We start from the raw sequence: 24,048 nt of genomic DNA on the forward strand, positions 1-24,048 counted from the left end.
TTCCAAGCTACTTTCTCCAGTCCAGGAGTATGAATTGCAGGGCAGTGGCAGTTCACACAGCAAGTATCCCACAGCAAGCAAGCATGTGATCTGACCTACAGGTAACCCTAATTTTCTTCCCTTTTTTAGTTTGATGCAACCCATCTGGACTGTTCCACATTTTTTAAGATCCTGAAAATTCTGGGCTCTGTGAAAGCAGAGGTAAGCCAGGCCCACCACTGGGAGCCAGTAGCTCTTGACTTCTCTTTGCATCTCTGGCTGTGAAGCTGTCAGTCCCTGTCGCTATTGTTATCTCTTTGCAAGACAGCCCACAGCACACTAGGCTCTTCCCAGACCAGAGCAGACAAGCTGTTCAAGTGTCTCTGCATCTCACAAAGAGGCAACAACAGCATTTGAAGAAATGTGCAGATTGTTTAGTGCTACAGATCACTTCCCTTTCCTTTCCTCTCCCTTTTCATTAATTAAAGCTCATATGCTGTGTACAAGAATCCAATTCGTGGGTCTGTTCATGTTTAACCAGACACCAATGAAGATTGCTATTTAACAATTTCCCATTCCAACAAGGAATTTCAAAGTGAACACAGACCATGAGTAAATGCTTTCTTAATAAAGTTGTAATATAGGTCCCTGTGCTTCACTAGGCCAATGAGAGATTTCCATAGAGCTGCAGAGATGACTCTATCAGAGATACTACAGTAATTTACTGGGGAGGACAGTCAGCATCTGAGACAGGTTTTCTATAGAAAAATCTGCTTGAGACACCTCCTGGTCAATGGAATCCACTGGATTCTGCACTGCAGAGAAAGATGAATTTGGAAGGATGAAAAAGCATAAGCTACCTAAACCCACTGCTTTTCTAGGCGATACATCTCTGTAAGTCAGGCTCGAGGATTTGCCAGCTGGTCAAGGTGAGAAATGTTTGTTGCTTTCTGAACAGTCTGACAATGGGGCAAGCTGGGCAGTCCAGAAGAGACAGATGGAGGTAGCTGATATTATTGGAAACACATCCCCACACTGGCTCCTTCTAAAAGTGAAATTCTGCATTTGGAAAAGGAAGGTTTAAGGCAGAACAATAGCAGTGTTTTCTGACCTGTCGTAGCCAGGACTCTCTTGCTGAGAGAGAAGAATAAAGGCTGTCACCAGTGTTCCTAAATTCCCTCTGATCCTCTCCCTCTGCAGTGAACACACTAATTTTTATTCTGTGGGCACCCAGGCTCACTTTCAAGCTATGTACCAAGCAGGTGCCAGATTATAGCCATTGTGGTATCTGACAAGGAGCACAGTGGGATCAGGCTGATTATAGTTATAGGAATTTGCAAGCTGTTAAAAACACTAGAGAACATCACTATCACAGAAAAAAACCCAAAAACAAAAAAACCCCCCAACCTGATTGATGCACTTTAATTGCTGATTTCTGTTGTTGAAATTAGAAAGACTAAAAGTAAGCAAATCTTAGTATGCGTTCCTTTTTAGACTTTTTCCCTCTATTTCTGTACTCTATTCCCACACATTGGATGGACCTGTTCATGTGAGGTGTGGGAGTATGTGATAATAAGATCATAATTTATTAAACTCACAGGATGCACAAAGGAGGGGCAGAGGAAGGATCTCTTCTCTGTGGTGGCCAGTGACAGGTCATAGGACACAGGACACAGGACACAGGACACAGGGGAGTGGTCTGAAGATGTGTCAGGGGAAGTTTAGGTTTGATATTAGAAAAAGGTTCTTCACCCAGAGGGTGGTTGGGCACTGGATCAGGCTTCCCAGGGAAGTGGTTACAGCATCAAGCCTGACAGAGTTCAAGAAGTGTTTGGACAATGCCCTCAGGCTATTGTTGTGATTCTTGCAAATGTTGCAATGAAGGGACAGGAGCTGGACTCAATGATCCTTGTGAGTCCCTTCCAACTCAGCATATTCTGTGGTTCTGTGATTCTGTGTCTCTCTGAGACGTCTTGAAATTCCATTCCATTCCATTCCATTCCATTCCATTCCATTCCATTCCATTCCATTCCATTCCATTCCATTCCATTCCATTATTATATAATTCCTGACCATGCTTTTGTATTTTCAAAGCCACATCAGGTTGGATGACTCTACCTGAAGAGAGATGCCTACACCACAAGTTTGAGAACAGTCGTGACCTAAAATGACAGAAAATTGTTTTCAGGGTTGTTTGGTGTCCTCTGTAAGATAAATTGCTTTTTGCCTTTTGGCTTCTTAGTAGAGATGTAGACATGTTTGAAACATTTCCACTGCATTCCATGCCCTATTAGAATATTTAAAGCACAGATGGACACAAAGAATGAATGGCCATTTCCCATTCCCATTGGCAGCCCTTCTCAGAGCTCCCTTAATGACTCCTCAATGGATAACAGTGAGATTCTAGGTTTTGGTCCTCCTGCTTTTTAGAAGTTGTATATAAAGAGATGTTTTTAAGCCACATGCATTGTGGACAAAAGAAGTTACCCATTCTATGGCCATAAGGACACTCTGCATGTATTTGGGGACCAATGCAGCTGTTCATAGAAATATGGGCATCCTCTTTGTAAAGTGCTCTTGCAATAATTTTAAATCTTGCCCCTGATGTCTGCTGGGTCCAGTTTGACTCAAAACTCCAATAACTTATTGTAGAGAGTCTGTAGATGAAACTGAAGTCTAACAGTGTTCAGGATTGCATTTCTCTGCAAAAGCTTAAAAAATCTGTTCATACTTGGTCAGCTTTTAGATACTAGGAGTCTAAAAGAGCCTGGATGGTTTATCACTCCGGCATTGCTGCTTGTCCTGATGGCATAATGCCCATAAGTGTTTTGGAAACAATGGCATTTTATTGATTCAAAACCACTCACCATCTTTAAAAAAAAAAAAAAAACCTCATCTTTCTATGGGGCAATATCTCACAGCCTATATATACCAGTTTTGACAGAATCAAGTTAACTTCTGTGATCACAAATTTATAGAAATCTCCCAGGCTGAGCAAGACTGACTGTTTTTATAAAATGTCAGGAATACAAATATTAGGCAACAGGGGAAAAGGTCTGGTCTGCCATGAAAGGTGACAGCTTTACTTTTAGCTGCAAGCACTGCTGGATCAATTAAAATTATCACAGGGGCTCAGCTCATTCATATTTAAGGAACATCCTTTGGAAAAGCACTAATGCTTCTGGCAGCAGATTTTGCTCATGGGACAAATACCTTTAAATTAAACATACAAGAGTTCAGTCTTTGAGATTGAAGGGAAGATAAAAACAGTCTGGGGTGGTCTGTGCTATTATACATCTTTATTAAACTCCCTGAGGACAAAGAGGCATGCCAGGTTTTCAGTGTTGGAAGGTTTGCAGGGCTCTTGAAGTGCTGCTGTTATTTTTTTTAAACACTTCAAGGTACATATGGGTCAGACATAGCAATATTTCAATTTATTTTCAGGATATGTCAGTAGTATTTCCCTATAATCCCTATGGTTTGCTCTTCTACTAAATGACAGTGCAGAACATACTGTTAGCAGAATGCCAAAGCCTAGCTAGTGTCTGGCATTTTAACCTCCCCAAGAGTTATATTAAAGCAGAGAAAAGATCTATCACAGTCTGTCTTTGTAGAAAGGCAGGGACCTCTGCACAGAAGACAAGTAAGTCAGAAAAGATTGCTGTGTGCAGGAACTGTCAGATGAAATCTGTTGGCTGCTCAGAAATTTGTTTATTTCTCCAAATACATCTTAAACTTCATGGGACATAAAGTGTAGAAGTGATAATGAACATCATGCATTCCAATGACCTGTTTGATTTTAATACACAGTTAACATTTTTGTTTATTTTTTAACATGTAGCAGCTGTTTATTGCCCTTCCCCTTGCAGAGGCACCCTATGGAGTGCTTCTGAATTACAATTCAGCCATTTGAAATGAGGACAGTGGGCACATGATAGTTTTTATACCATTGATGAACCATTCAGTTCTGCTCCTTCAAGCTGGGGCTGGCTGGGGATGCTGGTATCAGACTTCTGCCTAGTGCCTGAGTGGCACCATGCTTAAGCTTTGGAACAGTGCAATTGATGTGGCTGCTCAGGCTGCTGGCACTGCAATCAGCACCGAATTATTGTATGTCAATAGTGTCTGTCAGTGGGCAGTTGCACTGCCTCAGTGTAGCCATAAGCTTGCTGGCTGTTTGTAGGAAGGAAGGGAGTTGAATCCAGACAGCTCTGGTCAAGGATAGGGATTTTTACCTATTTCTGGTAACCTTACAAAAATTGCTAGTTGGTTATGAAGTAAGGATAAATAACTGCTAAAGTCTGACGAAGAAAGTGCAGGACCAAAAGAGCAGGAATTCTCACAGAAAGTCTACTTTATAGCATGCTACAAAAGAGGGGCCAGAATTGTATGCCTTATAAATATATGGCCATTGGTGCATACAGTATGGAAATACAGGCATTGCTGAAGGGCAGGGCAGTGCCCTGCTGGGTACAGGCACACAGCATGCTGGAAGGTGCAGGCTAAGTGGCATCATTGCAGTCAGGGCAAAGCCATTTCATGGCAAAACGTAGTGTAGGTATTTTAACATTCATGCAGAGTAAAACTGGCCCAAAAGACCCAATGTCAACAGGCTCCACTGAATTACCTCTACCTCCCAAAGGCTGAGCCAACCCTCAGGTGAGTCTATCCTGCTGTTTCCAAGTTCCCTGCTGGGAAAAGGTGCATGGCTGTCCTGAACTCAAGGGCATGCTGTCAGCCTGTATCCATGGTGAGCACACCTCATGGCGGAAGCAGCTCTGAACTATACCTTGCTGGAAATTTAGACTTCAGTTTGTCATATGGGTCCATATCTTCCACAGCCCTGTCCTTCCCTTCACCATAAATCCACAGAATTTCACTGGTTTCTTTCCTTCCCATTCCCCTTCCTGGTTATATTGCCTCTGGCACATGACATAGGGCCTGAACTCCACTGCAACTCTTTCACAACACCCTTTTCTAGCAAGGGTAGCAGAGCCACTAACCCTATATACCCTTGTGGTTCTGTAGGTTTGAGCCATCCTCCATTTGGATTTCCTAACCCACAGCAACTTACTCATTTACTCAGTCTGCTGGAACAAAATCTTCTCTCAAATACCCCTCATTCCTATGGTGGGTGGATGAAACTCAAATGTTGGATGGATTTTGTGGGGGCAGGCAGTGGGCTTTGCCTTGCTAAGCACCAGCTGAGTTGAGCTGTGCTCACACATTTCACCTGCCAGCATGGCAGGACGTTTCTACCCTGTAATCAGAGACATGGCAGAGACTCCTTGTTCTGCCAGCTTTCCATGAAATCAAATTCTGCATCCTCCAGTGATGTGGGAGGAAATACAAACCAGTGACCTTGACTTCTAATGACACCACGATGCTCTAAAGATCTGAAGTTTATCAGCAAAGCCTCTGTTCACAAAGCCATTTATCTCTGGCAGCTTATTTTTGCACTGCTGGAACAGTGGTTGCACCCTTCCCTGGCCAAGACAGTTCAGCCTGGCGGATGGAAATGGGCAGATGTGGCAGGGAGCTGTGCAGGGGAGAGGCAGGAGTTCAGTCTATCCACATGGTGTGGAGGGGGGAGAACTGAGAGAGAAACGGGAGAACTGGCATTAGAATTAGAACTGATATTGTAGATTTTCACATGGTATATACTGTCTCAATAAATCTGGGAGAGCTGCCATGCACATTTGGAGGTGAAATTCAATAGCAGATTAGAAAAACAAAAAAAGAAATCTAATGTTAAACAAGAGGATTAAACATTGTTTACTTAACAACTTGAATCTGCCCTTTAAGGACTGTGAACTATGACTTGTGGTACTTGAAGCTGACAATGTTATTTTGCACACAAGACTCCATTTGGCCACAGTGTTCCTGAGTGCTCTTCCCCCTCAGGCATATCCAAAGGCCTGTTCCTGGCACCAAGGACTCACAAGGCACCAGTGTGGGCTGCAGCCCCTCTGTGCAGAGCAGCTTTCCACTGCAGTGCCTGCAAGTTCAAGGCAAACCCAAACATTTTCTCCTGCACTTCAGGGAACCTTAAACAATGGGCAAACAGACCCATACACAGCCCCATCGCAGGCAGACAGGTGGCATTAGCAAGTCTGGATGGAAGCATCCAAAACACCCTGATACAGCTGCTGGAGAGCTAAATGCTGGAGGTTCTGTAACCCAACTCTCTCCTGCTTTAATTTCCAGCTGATTGAAGCTTCACCAAGTACTTGGTATGCTGTGCTGCAGCATGGTCCTCTCTTGCAGGGCACCCCACACAGCACCTCTGTGCTTTGGAGATGCACTTGAGTTATGCACTTGGTGTCCCTTTAAGCCTTTGACAGGGGGTGCATCCTGTGGAAGATCAGGCAGGAGGACTCCTTTTCCAGCTGACCAGGACACACCATCTGCTGCTGCCTGGCTGTGCTGGGAGTGTGGAAGGGTTTGATATCAAATGGCACCGAGTTCTGCCTGGTTGCTGGAACTTGCTTGAGCACAGGGAGACCAGCTCTTTTTGACACAGAGCAGGGAGAGGGGCACAGGGGCAGCCCTGTCTGCCCTTCACCTTCAGGTGACCTTGGGTGCAGTGGTGAGACGGGGGGCAAGTGACTCCGGGCAGGCAGGAGCCAACTGCAGGTAGCACCTGAAACAGACTTAAACGGGGGCTTGGACTTTGGCATAGCTCCTTCCAGAAGCCTGGAAAGGGAGAGGGAGCAGTGGCATGACCAGTCTGGGCGGTTCTTGCTGACTTGACATAAACATGTTTTGAAGCTTCCAGTGCAGCCAGCAGGGAACACTCTGTGCCCATGGGTTCCCTCCCCTGGCTCAGGAGGCTGCCAGAACAGTGGCCAGAGGCACCACTGCTTCCCTGGCCTCCAGTCCCGGCTGGAGCTGGGCTGCTGTATATGCAACCAGGGAAAAAAGGAGAAAAGAAAAAAAAAAAAGAAAAAAATCATGGAAAGCTGTAAGCAGAACAAAAGATTCAACAACTAGAAGCAGACAGCAGCCATGTGTTTCCTGAAGGGTATTTTTAAGGTTTATAATTGTTCACTTCTTATTTACAGTGCTGGTTTGTATCCTTTTATCTAGCACTAGCTACCAGTCTGCCCTCTGCTTAAACTAAGCTATTCATGTCCAAGTGTCTGGAGCTCCACTAACTATGGGAGGCAAGCTTTGCTTTTTTAGATGCCCGGCCCCAAACAGCTGGAATAATCTTCCAGGCATATTGAAGCAGGCTCTCACATTGTTTGGGGTTTGGACACTCTTAATCCTTTTTAAAAAAAGCTCAGCTGTGTGAAATGAACTGTAGCTAGTCATTGTCGTGTGCTGTTAAAGAGTTTTGTTCCCCTCTCTTCAGGCACGGGCAAAACACCTTTATCTCAGTGGGGCTCTTGGTGGCCAGGGATGTAAGGACAAACTGCCCACTTTGTGGAACAGGGACACACTTATACCTCAGCACAGTGATGTCTCTGCCCCCAGACTTCTGCAGTGTGTACTGGGGCTTTTGGTCTCACCTGGCTTGACCAGAAAATCTGAGCTGACCTCCCTCTGCTCAGGAGTGTTTGGATCTCAGGCTTCTCCAGTATAAGGGCTGTGCTGCATTAAGTAAGGAGGATAGGCTGAAGCAAGAGCTGTCAGCCAGTTCAGTGCATTTAAATTGGCCATATGTGCATACACACATTTCTGGTCAACATATTTTGAAGGTCTAAATGTCAGTCATATGCTTCTCTTCCTTTCCTAGGTATGGTTTTTCATTTTAAATTCCTCCTGCACAACAAGTGTCATCTTACTGATCTCATGGCAGGTAACAGTGAGGCCAACTTCTTGTCTTGCAATCTGAAGGACTTAAAAATTAGTTTGCTTGCTGTTTTCTAGAGATCTTTAAGGATGTATGTGTCTCTTCTACAGATCAGCAGCTCAAACCATTTTGGCTTTGTCAGCCATTCACTGGTGTCGACAGGAAGCTTTCAGTGGACATAGTGTGAAGTTTAAAGGTGAATTTTTACTACCCTAGTATCTATCATATTATTTAATATGTTTATCCCACACTGTAGTACACTCTTTTGTCAATTGAAAGAGAGTTACCAAATGTTACAAACATCACAGAAAAGAACAGGAAATTTAATCAGCAGTTCTCAGACATGCTTATAGACAACCCATTGATCCATCATCTATGTTCTGTATTCCATACTCATACACTATTAAAATAAGATCAACTGAATAACTGCTTCTGAATCTATTATTTAAAAAAATACTCCCTTAAGTGAAAGTTTAGCATAATTTACACCAATTAACTGTTATTGTCCTAGGAATGTTTACATTATTTAAAACCCCAAACTTTCCAGTGTAAATATACTTTAAAGAAATGCTGAAAAACATTTATTTTACTCTTTCAATGTCAACAGCTTTGCTGAAATCGTCTGCTCTTATGAAAAAAAACCTCCCTCTTCTGAAACAGCCCTCTGATAAGGGTAGACCTTTTCCCTCCAAAACTCTCATTTCCTAAGGCAGTGGATATGTTTATTCCTGGAAAAATTGGGAGGATCCCCAGTTCTTCCCTGCTTTGTTTGACTGCTAGAGTTCAGATTTCAAGTCAAGACACATCCTCTCCCTTAAAATCAATACTAAGAGGTGAGGAATATCATTCTGCTGCAAAAGAAAAGGCAAGAACAATCCACTGGAGAAGGATGGTAACATCTCCTTCAGGAAGCCCTGAGTACTGTAATACAATTTCCAAGGTCTGTCTGCATCAACTTATGGCACTCCAGTGAATAATTTTGCCATTGTTTCAGCTGTTCTTACATGGGAGGTTCCCATTCAAAAGACAGAAGCCTGGGAATATGCAGGAAGTGTTACAATTTTCTTTTTTTTTCTCGAGTGAACTGACCATCCAGTGGGCTTGAAAAATCATCGAAAGCTTTTGGAAGTGTGACATGTCTCCAAAGGACTGTTCCCAACCTTTGGCTACAGAAGATAGGCTTAGAGCATGCAGAGCCAGGCATCAGTAGCAGGAATAGAAGAACACAGGAACAATAGGGCAAGGCCATGGAGGAAAAGCACATGAATTAATTTGTACCAGCAGAAGACTTCTGGGCATCTCCATTAATAACATGGATAGTGAAAACTTCAGGTGTCCCTAGCCAGTGCTTGAAAATGAAGCTTTCTTCATTGTGTGTTTATGTAAAACCTTAGGCAAAGCTGATTAGAAGCAAGGGAAAGTTATGAGATCAGAAGGTTTTATAACAGGCCCTAACTAAGCAGAAACAAGTGCTCCTGTGTCAACACAAACATAGTTTTATGCCTGAACAAACAGCTTCCTGTGGTCTGTGAGGCAATGACACAAACCTGGTAACACTGGTCCAAACCATCTGATCCACCCCCGTGTGAAGGTTGAATTCCACCTGTAATGCCCTTTGTAGGCAGGGGAGTGACTCTGGGTCTCCAATAGTCTTCGCAATGCGTGTTACTAACTCTGCTGCATGCCACAGTGATTGGAGGAGACAAGTAGCCCTGGCAGGTATTCAAACCTGTTTCCCAGTTAATTTGTTAAAAATCAACCCAGAGTGTCATGGGCAGTAAAGCTGCTAGGAAGAGAAAACCACTCTAAGGAATAAACACTACAAAAAAGAGCTTTCAGTGCATCTGATTTTTCAGTATGCCCCATGGCATTTAACATTCAGCATCAGCTACAGTTAGCTTCTAAGTAAAAGTTCTGGTCAGCAACTGGTGTTTGTTTGTCCCAGGAGTAGCAAGCATGGCTCAGAGCTGTCTGGCAGCACTGCTGCCCTGTGGGGTGCAGAGTGATAAGCCTCATGCTGTCTCCTGCAATTATGTGGCCCTAGGACTAGTCCCAGACTCAGACATCAGCAGTGTCAGTGATCAGAGGCAGCTCCAGGCTGACACAGCTTGTGCCAGCAGCCAGCTCATCTGCAATGATCCCATTGGCATTTGCTGCAGAATAAATATTGCCCAGCAATGACACAACAGCAATTTTGAGTTCTGTATTTCCCACAACCACAGAGATCTAGTAAGAGGACTTGAGTCATTTACCTAAATATTCACTGACACTTCAGAAAGCCGGAAACGTATTTGCAAGGTATTTGCATGGGACTGGCTGGGATGACAAAGGACTTATGGAAGACCTCTGTCTTCCAAAGTGACAGATGAGAGACAGGAAGAGTATTCCAGCCTTCCTCATATAGGACCAGGCATCTGTTTTTAGGTAACTGAAGGAGTTGGGGGCTGGCTCACAGCCGAAGCCATCTAAATACAGGTGCCTAGAGGTGCCCCCATGTCTGGGTTCCCACCACAGTCAGTTGAACTCTGCCACTGGAGACAGGATTGCTATTCAGGCACCAGAAGTAGGAGTCTGTTTCAGAAGAAGCTTTCTGGAGCTTTCTGAATACACTGACATGGGTTATGAGGGGCAGCTGAGGTGTCCAACTCACACCTCAGCACACAGAGAGACAAGTACACAGTGTCATGATAAGGTGTTGTACTTGGTGTGCCGAATCCCATGCCAAAGTTCTCAGCTTTCAGGCCCAGGCCAGTGATGTGACAGTGTACAGAAAGCCCAACCTATAACCTATAACAGCAATGAAAACAGGTGTCTTATTTTTTTCCCCACTTGATTTTCTTATTTGAGCCTTGCAGACAGGACTGTATCACATTAATGTAACTTAAAGCACGCTTGTTCTAAACTAGAAACTCTCTGTCACATTCCAGGAGAATGTTCAGCAGCTCAAAATAGTGGGGTTGGCAGTCACTCCTCTTGCTGTGTTTCCTGCACCACAGTTCCGTCTGGATTTTCAACTGGACGTGGCTCCCAGGAAGGCAGAGAGACTCATTCCTCAAGGCTGTGCCCCTCATACAGCAGGAAATTAGACAGACGCTTTCCTTTCTTTTCTCTTCCTGTTAGGAACTGCGAAACTAGAGTGACACAGAGAAATTGTGCTAATTCTACGTGGGCAAATTTGTTGCACTCTGCTTTGATTTTCTTTCACAGTTGCAGAAGAAGTATTGAGGAGAGATGATGAGGAGCAGCTCCTGATACCCCATACATTTTGTTCATATAAAAATCTTACATTATTAAGAGCCCTCAGGGTATTCTGAAGACCCAAGACTGTTCCAGCTTCTTGCTTTGACACCCAACGTTTGATATTGCAGGGAAGAATTAAGACTGCTCATGGGTATTTGTGCCCTTTCTTCCCTGTGAAGTGAGTGGAGAGAAGCAGGACTGACTGAAGCTGCCTACCCACATGTCCTTTCTCTTTGTTGACTGTGAGGAGCAGCAGCCAGACACTGAGTCAGGCATTCTCTCTTGATTGTGTATGACAGCACAGATGTGCAAAGCCACCTTAGGGCCTGTAATACAGGGTCAGGACACAGGCATTTAAAACTGTGTTGTCAGTTCTTGGGAAATGCAAACTCAAAGGTGTTAATGCAGAAGTGAGCCCCTTATTCTTCAGCATCCCCACCCCCAAAAATTAGCTCAGCTGAAGGATCATAAACCGCCATATTCTACCACCCATTTGCCAAAATTGCTAAAGAACTTAAGAGCAGAAAATTCTTTGGTGTTATACCTGATCCCCTAAAGTCATCATTGCTGCCATAAGGAGGGAAAAAACCCAACTATTTTTCCAGTCCAGGAGTGTTTCTTATCAAAGGTAACAAAGCTTGTTTTGCAATAATTCTTTGGGAAGGACATAATTGCATATAAAGGGCAAAGTCTGGTGGATTTAAAAACTTGGTTAAGTGATAGGGAAACGATGATAACGAACAACTGTGTATCAAGGCGTCAGTGAGATTAATCTGGATATGTGCCCAAGGCACCAGTAACACTAACCAGTAATCAGTGTACACTTTTTAGCTAATGATCTGGAAGAGAAAACACAGGCTGCTTTGGCGTGGTTTCTGTTGACATCAGGAACCTGGCTGTGTAAGGTCCCAATCAGGGGCCAAAGGGCGAAAGTGCAACACCTGCTTATCTCCTGTGAAACCAGAGCACTCTTCAGCTGTGGGTAAACGGGCTGATGTCAGTGCCCCCCTGACATGCCAGCAGCAAGCCAGACCCACGCTGTGACGAGATGGTGCATGGCCTCTCTTACCCACTGGGCTTGTGCAGGGGAAGGAGAAAGCCCCACATTTTGTCTTCTAGGCTGCAGGAGCTTGGCTGGGTCTGCACAGTGTGCTGCAGAGAGACCTGGGTCTGCTGGGGCCATGTGCTCAACAGCAGGCTGCACAGACAGCAGCTTGGGTCCATCCTGCTACACTTGGGCATTCCAGCCCCCAAACCTGCCATGGGCAAGGTATAGAATGCATGTATATGTATTTCTGCTTCAAAAAACCTAACAGGAAATATGCAAGTCCCATCTATAGAGACTGCAGCACAGTAAAAATAATAGGAAAACACAATGGGTATTTTTGTTGTTTTCCTTTTGTTTGCTGTAGTAGTTTATTGAATCCCCTGGTGTTCTTTAGTTCTGGCTTGTTTCTCCCAACACACCTGGCATACAGGTATATGTCAGAGTGGTACATTTCTGTAACTTCAAAATGCAAAAATGGGATCCCATGTAATCTGCTTCCCTGGCATTGTAAGTAAAAACCCTTAAGAAGGTGAAACCCTCATTGTTAAGGAGGGTAAACTCAGTACACAAGGCTGTCACTTCCAGGCTTGCTGCCAGACACCTGGAGTCTGCATGGTTTTCACCTCTCCTCTCTACATACATTTTACAGCTACTCTATCTTCTTAAAATTAAGGGAGATTCAGGATGGCCCAGGCCAACACAAGCCTGCTAAAGCACCAGTTGTACAGGACTATTGATCATGACACCATCTGATTACTACCATTTTCTTACACACCAGCTATGAAAAGCCACCTGTCCCATTGCTTCAGAGCTGAAAGACAGCCATCCCCTTAGCCCTTTAGTGTGAAAACTTCTTGTTAGATGTAAACTCAGTGATAGATGCCTTTTTTTCTCAATCAGTTCTCATATTCTTTAAAACTGAACAAGAGACTATTTATTTTAGAGCGTAGAACACACACTGATGGAATATTCTCAATTCTCATCTCAGGATGAATACCATCCTAATTAAAAAGAGTAAGGAGCTGGATAAGGGTGATGTACTGATTTTAGGAATGATGCAACCTCTCAGCCAATGCAACATTAAGCATAAGCATATCATTCTTCCAGTGTTTCCTCCCCCTGCTGTACCTGACATGGTATGAGTGTTGTTTTTCTCAACTCCATTTGAGTTGGGAGGATTTAAAACAAAAAGCCCTTTCTTGCACCAGACTTCTTAAAAAACAAAGATACAGACAATCATTTAAAAGATTTTATTATAAAACTATTTCAACATCTACATCCAAGTAAAAGACTTAAAACTACAGCTCTGCTTTCAGAATAAAAAGTCAGTGAATGCTGGAGAAGGTGCTGTATTATCTAGGTAGATAGCCGTCATTTGTAATACTACACAGATTTCATGTGTGTTCCTTAAGTGCTACACAACCTCTGCCTGCATCATTTATGTCCCACAGCTTTGCTCTAAAAGCAGCATCACAAACATTATTGCAGCACCCATGTGCCTCTGCTGCTTTGAAACAGAAATTGCTAACTGGAGCAGCTGCAGCTGTGTTACAGATGTACCATCAGATCATAACTCAGGTTCAAGCATTACTGGATGCAGACAGAAAGGTATAAACTGTGATTACTTGACAACAATGACTACCTACGTATGTGTTATGTGACCTTGTATTCAATTCAGAAATCAACAAATACTCAATTACTTAACAACAGTGAAAGCAGCTTTTTTACACCTGTATGTTCTAGACAAAGGTATTTCCTTTTATTAGACATTTCATTCACTGAGCTGAGCTCAGATGCATGATCTGGTGAGTTTTGGTGACTGCAGTTTATTCACCAGGATAAAAACAGCCTAGATGCAGTACTAAAGTCATTATGCTCAGCAGTTACCATTAATACATCTAAAATTAGTTTTTAAAATAAATGAGGCATATAAAAATACTAGTTTATTTTCAATGAGAAATATATCTCAACAGGGCCTCAAGAATGGAACGGTGGTTTCCTATCAAAAACCATTTTAGATTCATAGTGGAATATGGAGTCATTTTCTGTCCAACAAATAGAAATCTCTAATAGAAAACTGTCATACTGAGCAGGATGCTTTACTTTATTTGCAACTTCTTGCAAAGGATCACATTAACAAAACATAATACGATAATTAGTAAAAAAACTTCAAGTAATATTCTACAGCCCAGATGAACTTTTGACTGGCCAGCTTGGCAACATCCAATAGTTTAGTATCTGTTAAGTTCACCTTGCTTACAAAAGTGAAAACACACAAAGAATATGGGTAAGGAAGAAGCCTACTGAGAATGGAGTATTTTCTGAACAACTCTCTCCTACTGGCACTGTTCCTGTGGGAATTCCCCCTATTTTGCCGCACATAAAACCTCCCCTGTAGTTTTCAGTGCTGTTTATATTTTGAGACATTTCCTAAGCCTTTTCCATTGCAAGGAACAGTTCTTAGAATAAATTTTTACAGTTCCAACACCACTCCTGAAAACCTTTCCAACCTTCAGTGCCCACCCACAGCTTTCAAGGTATAGATTCCCTATGTACAACTTTAAACTGATACGGTTCAATACAAATTTGAAAAATACAATTGGCAGATTTTGGTTTAGTGTATTGAGCCCCTAATCTAACAGAACAACAGACACAAACCATAGGACTGTGTTTTAAACATGCTGTTTTTCACAACATGCTTATTCAATACATATCACCAAATCCTTTCTGTTCAACTTGCATGTCTGACTTCAGCTTTTGGAAGATCCTAACTGACCTGGCACACATTCTCCAGAATACAGGGATGTAGGCTAGATGTACCCTAATGTTACAGCCAAGTAGCTTTCTTTTTCTGTCCAGTAGCTTTTTAAAATATCCTGATTTTCTTCTTTATTACCTTATGGATAGAAACGCTACTTGGCTGATTTCCCATGAATAGTTTAACACAAAATATTTGCAATGTGACTCACAGAGCAAGGCATCACATAAGAATTATTCCTGGAATAGCTTTTTTTTTTAAATGGGACTTCCTTATATATGGCACACTTTCTCCCTTTTGTGCAGTCAGGCTGTACTTGAATGCTGTTTTGAAACTTATTTTTTTGGTTGCTTGTTTGCTACAAGACTGCCATTAAGTGGATCTTTTCCAAATGTTATAAATACAACTTTAAAGTATGGATGTTATCTATCTACCTGAGAAGTTCTGTAATAAGATAAACTGCTGATAACTATTCTAACAGAAAAATATGCATCAGCATAACTCGTTTATCAGTCAGTATTCAGAATTCAAGCATTAAACAGGATTTTAAAATTGCACACCTCTACCACGCCAAGTCTTTGATCATAGTAAAAAAATAGCTTCATTTTTCTCTATACATAACTCTTCTTTAAAGACATATGTGCTCCTATTTTCCTCATCCTGAAGTCCACAGCAAGGTTTCAGATTCAGTGCATACAGAATAGATTTATAATACTCTTATCTTCTTTTTCCTCTGCTAGTCCTGAAACTTGCTTGTTTGAAGGTAGATGAATACTTCCAAATGCTGCTCTTGAAGCCAGCTTGATCCCCTGGGGAGTCTCAATACCAACTTCTCTTCACAAAGCTGCACTCTGCTTTGCCATATTCTTTGGGCCTTTGCTTGGGACACACCAGTCATCTGCCTCTGAGGTAGTCTGGTAATGCTTGGAAGCTGATTTGTTAAAAACTGGGAGTTTTTCTACTGATTCTGTTGATAAGGCCTAAAAGTCAAGAAGGAACAGGTTACTATCTCTCAATAATGCCACTTAGAAAAAATTCATTCAGCATACCTGAAGTGTTAAGACAGTGACACTACAAAACAAAGTGATTTACACAAATGTTTCTACAACAGATGTGGTAGTTTATATGCTTCAGTATCTATGATTGCTATGGGTACTTTGGTAGGACAAATGCAGTAACATCACAACCTATTTATGCATTTTTAATAGGCCCTAAGCAGTACCCTCCAACATGTTTCCAAGCTAGTCCAGGAGTGCATGGAAAAGGACTTTGATTTGCAAAATTTCAGTGAAAATTCCAATGAAATTTTTTCAATAGAAGTGCTACATATGTATAGCTGAACTGTCTCTTCCTTTCATACTTCTCTGAATGCGCTTCAGTGTTTTCAGTTTAGCAAGAGAAATTCAAAGCAAGTTTCTCCCATGATTAGGCACAAAAAGTAGAAAAGAACATGTAGTGCTGCTTGCAGGTTTCTTATAGAAACAGCAGTGCAAGTTATACGCTCAGTGTTCAAAATTACTGATATCTGAATCCCACTGAAGAGCTATATTTGGTGTAAAATAGCACCATGACTCCTTAAGAATTTACTTTATATGGACTTTCTGGTTTTCAAAGTAAACAAACCAGATCTGTTGCTCACACCTTTACTTGGCTCTCTTCAAGTACTTTGTATTCCGTGAACAAGTAGACAACTTCTTAGCACAAAAAACCAACAGGGCTTTCACTAGTAGCTGTTCAAGTAGACTAGTTAAAGCTAAGTGACTTTTTTGATACCAGTTAAAAAACAGTTACTAAATCTGTAATTTCTCAAGAAAAAACAAGAGCTGCTCATGAGCAGAGAATCTGTTACCTTAAAACGGTAACAAGTAGTTATCCCATTGCATTAATGGTAGTAATCTTTTATTTAACTAAATTTAAATACATACCTTCAAGTAGATGATAGCATCTGTTCCATAACCACATATGGAGTAAAGATTTAGATCTCCTTGAAAGTACTTAGCATAGAGACGAGAAATTGGCAAGCCATACCCAAAGCCAGCCTAGAAATAAAGTACAATATAAAATTAATTATTTTTTTACTAGCTCTAATGGCTTAAAGTTTAATAGCTGGAAAGTCTTCAGAGATTTTTAAGCTGTTAAAAAATCCTTTGCATTTTCTCTTCTCTTAGAAAACATAAATCTCTAACCAATTTCATAGAGAATGCTGAAGCTGACCATTAAAAACCCAAAATCACAAGAAAAAAAAGATCTCCATGAAAGAGGGAGGGTCTATATACGTCCCACTTTTACATATTGTATTTCAGTATTTTTCCCTCCCTGGTTATTGCTAGTACAGCTTGATTAGTAAAAGGAGCTTGCTACTGGGAGATAAAAACAATAATCTAAAAGACTGTTCCAGTTGTGCTTGCCTCCAGAAAGACTGCATAATCTACAGTAAGTTTGAGGACTGAGTGAAGACAAAGTAAATTAGTGTCATTGGAATGCAGGAAGAAAAAAAAAAGAAGGAGGTTAAATTCAGGTTGGAACATTATTCTTCATTTATGCCTTTAAAAGCATATTTTTTCCACTAAGGTAGATACTAAAATTCTGTTTCAGAAAGTGCAAATTCCTACTTATGGGGCTCAGTAAATCTCCCACAAAGTAGTTGGATGGACAGAGTGCTTCATTATTAACGTGCCAACACTTACAACAACCTAATTGCAACAAGAGTATTGAAAGTATCTTACAAGAGGGGTATTTCGAGCATCATCCACATTTGGCCTTGGTGCAGTGGAATACATGTAGCTAAACAGCCGCTCAATTTTCCTCACTGGAACACCACCTCCTCGGTCTGAGATCTGATTTAAGAGAGGATGAAGTTAACAACAAACATGCACTAAGAATGGTATTTAAAATGCTCTTATTTGAACACACCTTTCCAACAGTCATAAATGCAAACATTTGTTTTGCAGAATATTATTTTTCAACTAGATAACTGTGCCACATGGAAGCTCATATCATCAAAAGATGATAAGAGCTCTTGTGCTCATGCATAGGGTTTTTGACCTGTTCTCAGAGGCCAGATCTTTTAATAGAACAAGCTAAGTATGTATAATAACAAAGATTACACTAAGTCCATTGTAGTAGGCCAACAAAATACCTTGATTGCCAGGTCTTCTTTCCCTAGAACAACTGTCACTTCAATTGGAGAAAGGGTAGGACTGTTTTCTTGGAATTCAACAGTGGCTCTCATTGAATTCTATGGAAAAGAATGTTACCATTATCAGAGGTTGGTGAATCCATGCACTTCAAACCATATCCCTTTTACATAGAGGCAAAATTATCCTCTATTCCTATTAGTGCCTGGTTTCCAAGGCACACACTTAGCATTTTGGCACAATGGGAGCAAAGGACAGCTCACACCTAAAAGTGTCTAAGTGCAGCCAAGACTCTTCTGATTGAAAGGTTACAATGTTCTTGCCCAACATTAACTCGGGCACTGTAAATTAAATAACATAACTCCCTTAAAGTCAACAGGTTTCTGGAGAAGAGCAAAGTTCAGCAGCTGCTAAAGGCTGCCAGATTTCTGTACGTCATGTTGGCAGTACTGAAGTTCAGTTGCACTCGCTACTCCTAAAGACATTCTGTCCAGTCCACAGAAAAGGCAGTAGGGCAAACCTGCAGATGTAATCTCTAAAACCAGAAGGCTATTGGTGGTCACAACCCCACATCCCACTTCACTCTCTCAGTTTATACTAACATACCTTAAAGAGCTCAAAAAGCATGTGAAAAAGATGAGATGGAACATATACAATGCTAATTGGTTCTCCTGGAGCTTTCCCTAGAGGAAAGGAAAAGTAAAAACACTTAAAAAGGTGATGACATTTTTCTATATGTATCCAAATTTTACAATGATCAAGTTGCCCAGACAAACAAAAGAATAAATCAAGTTCCATTTTTGGTTTTCCACCCCTCCAAAACTGGCAAACAGCTTTATGCATTCATAACAACATTTAGATTGCAATTGTCACTTGCTTAGTAAGTTTCTCTTCAAATAAACAAAAAAATCCGAGTATTTATTCCCTTTTATAAATAAAGGATTTCAAACATTAAGCAGACTGCTGCCATCAGACAAATGCAAGCAGCTGAGACCAGACCCAGCATTTTAGTCAGCAAGCCCAGCTCCTCACTCCAGATATGGAGGTCCTCTCTAGCAACTTATCACATTACTTTAAGTGTAGGTTTGTCTGACTTTTCTCAAATTTATAAAAGGTACCTCAAAAATGTTGTGTTTAAGATACACTAACATTTGAGTTCTAACATGGGAAGTTAAATGAGGTGCCTGTAAAAGATGAACTAGCCTGAGTCAGACCAACTAGTATGTGCACTAAGGTTACAGAATTGGGAGCTTTTGACTCAGTAAAAGAAGCAGTTTGTCTACCAATAGGAAGCTCTCATCTTACCGTTCACTTGAGTAAGTTTCAGTTCTGGAGATGTTAAGTAATACTGGTCACACAACATCTTGGAACTTTCATAAGCATCTGAAATAATTTAAATTATTTAAATAAATGATATGAATATATAATATCATGCAATGTAAAACTTCATTCTAATGCATGGCAAATACACCTTTTAACCACGTTAGCTGTAAGGTGTTAGACACTCTAAGACATAGCCAAGGGAATGTATACCAAGCTAATGATAACATTCCATCCACTGTGTGCACGAAAAATTGAGAACAACAGGCAATTTCAGAAGCATGAGCAAATCTTTGGACAGTTTGAAAATTGTATGGAACTGATGCATCTGTTATCTACCAGTAGGTAAGACTAACCAACATCTCAGACAACTTCAACTCCTACCTAATCTGTCACTTGGTAGGACTTACTCCAACAAGTTTTTTTTATTGCTGCTTTGTATTTTAAATTCTGTCCTCTAAAAGTTCATGCTCTGTTAAGACTGCTTTCAGCTATTTCAATTAAAGCCAGTCAGCATGCTCTAGAACAGGAGTTGGTTACCCAAAATGCTTGCAATGAGATATAGATACTGATCAGGAAGAGAAACATTAAAGCTCTGAGAATACGCACCATTCACTACTTCAACAACATCACAGCAAGGATCAATACTTCCAATGTGCCTTGGGTGTCCCGAGCGAGATTTATCATCAAAAAGAAGAGCTGTTCGACATGAGAACAATACAACACTTAATCCCACATACGGTGTTATTAAAAAAGCCCCCAAAAAAGACCAATACAGTGGGATTGCACCATATAATCACATAAAATACTGGATGTTGTTTATGCCTTTTATGAGTTAAAATGCTATCTACTTGTCAGCAAACTATGTTGGCTTATCTGTAGCTCACACCTAAAGATTTTCCAGACATAAAGAATGATATCCCTATATATTGTACAGAAGAGTTACTTCAAATACTCTGTAGTCTAGAAAACAAGTTTTCCCATTGGTTTCTTAAGTGATAGATTTAGTTTCTAACTTTTCAGTGTCACAAAATCATGTGAAGCAGTTCTCCAGCAGTTTTAAGTAGTGTTTACATTAACATGTTATTCATTAGGTTTAAGTTTTTTCTTAGGTAAAAATTTCTACTTACTATGTTGGTTCATTAACATCCGGGTGGAAATACGGCTCATGTAAAAACGATCCAAAAAATACTGGATGTTTTGATTGGTGACAGGATCTACTTTAAAAGTGTCTTTGTATTCAATTATTCCTTGTGCCATTGTAGGAACCACATCATGATGTCTGTTTCGGACTCTAATTAGAGTATCTATAAAGCTAGGTTAAAAAGAGATCTTTTTAGAACATTATTCTCAGACTACATAGAAGCAAGCTTCATATAAGATAATTATCTAATCTAGCACCAGCACAGGTAAGTACTTAACAGCCTTAATACTAAAATACAATGTGTTTTTTTTTTACTCTTTTAAAAGTTATTCTTCATTGACCTAACACAGAAGTATTTGGCATTTTTAAAACAAAAAGTATAATGAGCCATATCAAATTCACCATCTGTTTGCTCATTTATTTGAGCAGAGGAAAATGTAAGGAAAGGAAAAAGACCCCAAGCTCACATCTTGGAACTAAGCGAAGATATGACTTCACAGATAATTTTTTTTTATATTTCTCTGTCATGACAGTTCAAGGGGCAATATGACCTTGAAATTAGGCTACAACGGGTCATATCTATTTGCTAAACATGGTCAGAGATTTCAACCAGCTATGTTCAGCTCTTTCTGCTAGATTATCAAATTCAGCTCATCACAGCTATCAGTCTAAAGTAAATATGTGAGAAGTGGAATGTGAATTAAGAAGTTCAAAGAAAAAATGAAAAGCTTACTCAGATAAGACTTTTTGGTCATCTGGGCTTTTCTGATGGAACTCAATCAACTCCTTTAGGCTTTGGAGGTACCTATTGAAAAAGAACACAAGAAATATAGGCTATTAATTTGATTTTTATTAATCTATCAATATGAAAAACACTTTGTCTTGTGCACATCATTAGTCCTAACAAGTCATCTAGGAGTTTTAAGTATCTTTGAAATATCCAAGTTACAACCAACAATGGAGTGACAGGTGGACACTGCTTGACTGCCTGAACTCCAGAAGTTTTCAGTCTTTTCTTGTGCCTGCTACCAGAGAGGAATCAAAACCCTCACTTAAGGCACGTAGGATCCCCTTACAATTTTTGGTAAGAGATGTATTTCAAAAGAAGATCCAAATGACAATGCCAATCAGGAAGCCACTTAAGTAAAATTTTTCCATATCTGATCAGCTTTGGCAGAAGCTAAGTAGCTGAGCCTCTTGCACTAACATCTGTCAGCCTTGACGCATACGGCAAAGGCACAACAGTTTGCTATATTAAGAACAATTTCTAGACCTCACTCTAATACTTCTGCTCTTTATGTCATCCATCCTGGCAAATGCTGCAACTGTGCCAGTAAGCAAGGTTAAATCAGATTCAACCACTGTGTCAACTGCAGAGATTATATAAATGGAATTTCAAACAACTTGCTGCATGGGTCGAGGTAATATAGATAGGAATAGAAGCTTTGTTAGTAACTCCATCAGTGAGAGATCAAAACAAGTACAGAGCTTGCTTTCCCATTTTGTTTGGGTCTCAGAGTCTGTAATGCTGTGTGGAAAAAGAACACATTTCCTTTTCTCCCTTCTTAAAGAATAAGTAAAATTGTCTCTATTAGCTATTTCAAACTGTTAGCTTCCCTCCCCCCACACCTATTTAAAGATAATAATATAACCATATTGCTTTTCAATTTAATTTCAGTATGCTAGAAAAGGACAGTGTGTAACAGCTTGCAACTCAGATTTGATGAAGGAATTGCTTTTCTACTGCGTTTTGTTGTGCTTTCTACCATTCTAAAAAAGTCTGTAGCAACAAAGTTCTCAAAGCTGTGTTACTTTGCATGCTGAATTGAAACAGTTCATACTTACCAGCTTTTTACTAATTTGACTGATGGAGTGCCCAGCAATTTATCGGGAAGAAGATCAATTTCTTTCAGGATATTTGCGAACCTCACAGGAAGTTCTTGTCGCAAAAATGAGAAAGAAGTTCTCTCACATCCATTAGTCGAGCCTATGAATAAATAAAAAAATTAAAGCTTTTGTTTAAGGAAGTTTCAAGATGCAAATACAGACTGGGGACTTTCCATAAACTTCAGGACTCTATTTCTCTGCAATGATGAGGCTTTTACCGGCCAGCTCACCTAAGTGTTAGGTGTTATATGTTTGTGCTGAACGCTGTTTTCATGACAGTAAGACACAGCGTGTTCCAGGACAGAATACTTGTACAGTTCCCATTTAGACATCAGAATTAATTGCAATCCCCTAAGAAGCACTCGGGCCTCTGTAAACAGGAGGTTGTTCGGGGTGACGCCGGCAGTATCATGCGCGCACAGAGCTGCCAAAGCGATAATGGGATCTGGAACAGCGCGTTCGCTCCGCCCGACGGCTCCTCCCGACCGAGTGCGCAACACGCCCCGCAGCCCGTGTCCCTCAGTGCCCGCACCCGCGAACACCGCCCCAGCGGTGTCGTAGCGCATCTTCAGCTACGATAGTGGCACTCACAGGTCTCCAGCGCCTGGCACCTGGCCGGCGGCTAACTGCGGCCGGGGTGCCACGCGAGGGGCCGGCAGATTCCTAGCGGGAATGGGAATACCCGGCGGGGCCGCTGCCCTCCTCCGAGCAGCCGAGCGGGGTGGTGGCAGCGACTTCAGCGCCGGCTGAGCGCGGACCGCTCCGGGCGCGGATCGCCGCCTCCTCCGTCCCGCAGAGCGCCGCTCCCGCACCCCTCCCGCGGGGAAACGAGCCTCCGAGCCCCGCTGCACCCCAGCCCCGACCTCCCCCCGCTCCTCCCGACTCTCACCGAAATCCAGCAACTGCTTGATGGAGAGCGGGGAGGGAGAGAAGCGGGAAAACTGCTCCACCTCCTGCAGCAACCGGCCGCTGCCGGCACTGGCCCCTGCCAGTGGAGCGGCGCTGCGGAGGGCAATCCGGGCGGCCTTCATCGCTGCCGGGTGGCGGGTGCGTGGCACGTAAGAGATCGGAGAGTGAGCGGGCGATCCCCTGGCTCCGGGACTGTCGCTGTCCCGTCGCCTGTGGCGGGGGCTTCACATGTCGCCTCTATTTACAATCGCGGGGGGGCGGGGTTCGGGCAGGCCGTGCCCCCGCCGGGCGCCTCGTGACAGCGCTGGCGGCGCTCCCCGTGCCCGCAGGCCCGGCCCGGCGGGCGCTCTGCCAGCGGCGCGGGAAGCGCCAGGCGTGCAGCCGCGGGGCCAGGGCACACAGAGCTGCTGCTGCGCCGCCCGCGGTGACCTTGTGCACCGGGCCGGGGCCGGGCCAGCCTGGCAGGGGGGCCGTGCCCGGCTGCGAGGGCACCGCGCTGCTACCGCCTCACGGGGTCCGGCCCGGTACGGGCTGTGTACGGGCCCCGATGGGCGCCATGGCCCGGCGTGAGGGGCGTGGTGGTACCCGGGGAAACTGTGTGTGTGTGCACTCATACAGGGGATGCTGGCAGTGCTGCCCAGGGGAGCTGTGTGTGTGTGCACTCACACAGGGGATGCTGGCAGTGCTGCCCAGGGGAGCTGTGTGTGTGTGCACTCACACAGGGGATGCTGGCAGTGCTGTCCAGGGGAGTTGTGTGTGTGTGCACTCACACAGGGGATGCTGGCAGTGCTGCCCAGTGCAGTTTGTGTGTGTGTGCACTCACACAGG

General features: G+C 42.5%; 1 protein-coding gene across 1 annotated transcript; it reads right to left on the reverse strand.

The window, feature by feature from the left end:
- Positions 1–13,300: 13,300 nt before the first annotated feature.
- PDK4 (pyruvate dehydrogenase kinase 4) lies at positions 13,301–23,492 on the reverse strand. Its single transcript, XM_033076076.2, has 11 exons — positions 23,201–23,492; positions 22,270–22,411; positions 21,158–21,229; positions 20,411–20,595; positions 19,890–19,979; positions 19,266–19,343; positions 18,567–18,643; positions 17,963–18,061; positions 17,550–17,660; positions 16,749–16,862; positions 13,301–15,803 (listed from the first exon to the last, which is right to left on the reverse strand). The coding sequence occupies exons 1-11, from the start codon at positions 23,340–23,342 to the stop codon at positions 15,660–15,662; spliced, it is 1,254 nt and encodes a 417-aa protein (XP_032931967.1). The 5' UTR covers positions 23,343–23,492; the 3' UTR covers positions 13,301–15,659.
- Between the last annotated feature and the right edge of the window lie 556 nt (positions 23,493–24,048).

This window comes from Catharus ustulatus, chromosome 1 (assembly GCF_009819885.2).
Source record: "Catharus ustulatus isolate bCatUst1 chromosome 1, bCatUst1.pri.v2, whole genome shotgun sequence".
In the NCBI taxonomy this organism is placed as follows: Eukaryota; Metazoa; Chordata; class Aves; order Passeriformes; family Turdidae; genus Catharus; species Catharus ustulatus.

Coding starts and splice junctions, on each gene's coding strand:
- PDK4 (XM_033076076.2), bottom strand. CDS start 23,342: ATGAAGGCCGCCCGGATTGCCCTCCGCAGCGCCGCTCCACTGGCAGGG. Junction 22,412..23,200: donor CAAGCAGTTGCTGGATTTCG/GTGAGAGTCGGG, acceptor ATTTATTCATAG/GCTCGACTAATGGATGTGAG. Junction 18,062..18,566: donor TGCTTTTTGAGCTCTTTAAG/GTATGTTAGTAT, acceptor TCTTTTCCATAG/AATTCAATGAGAGCCACTGT.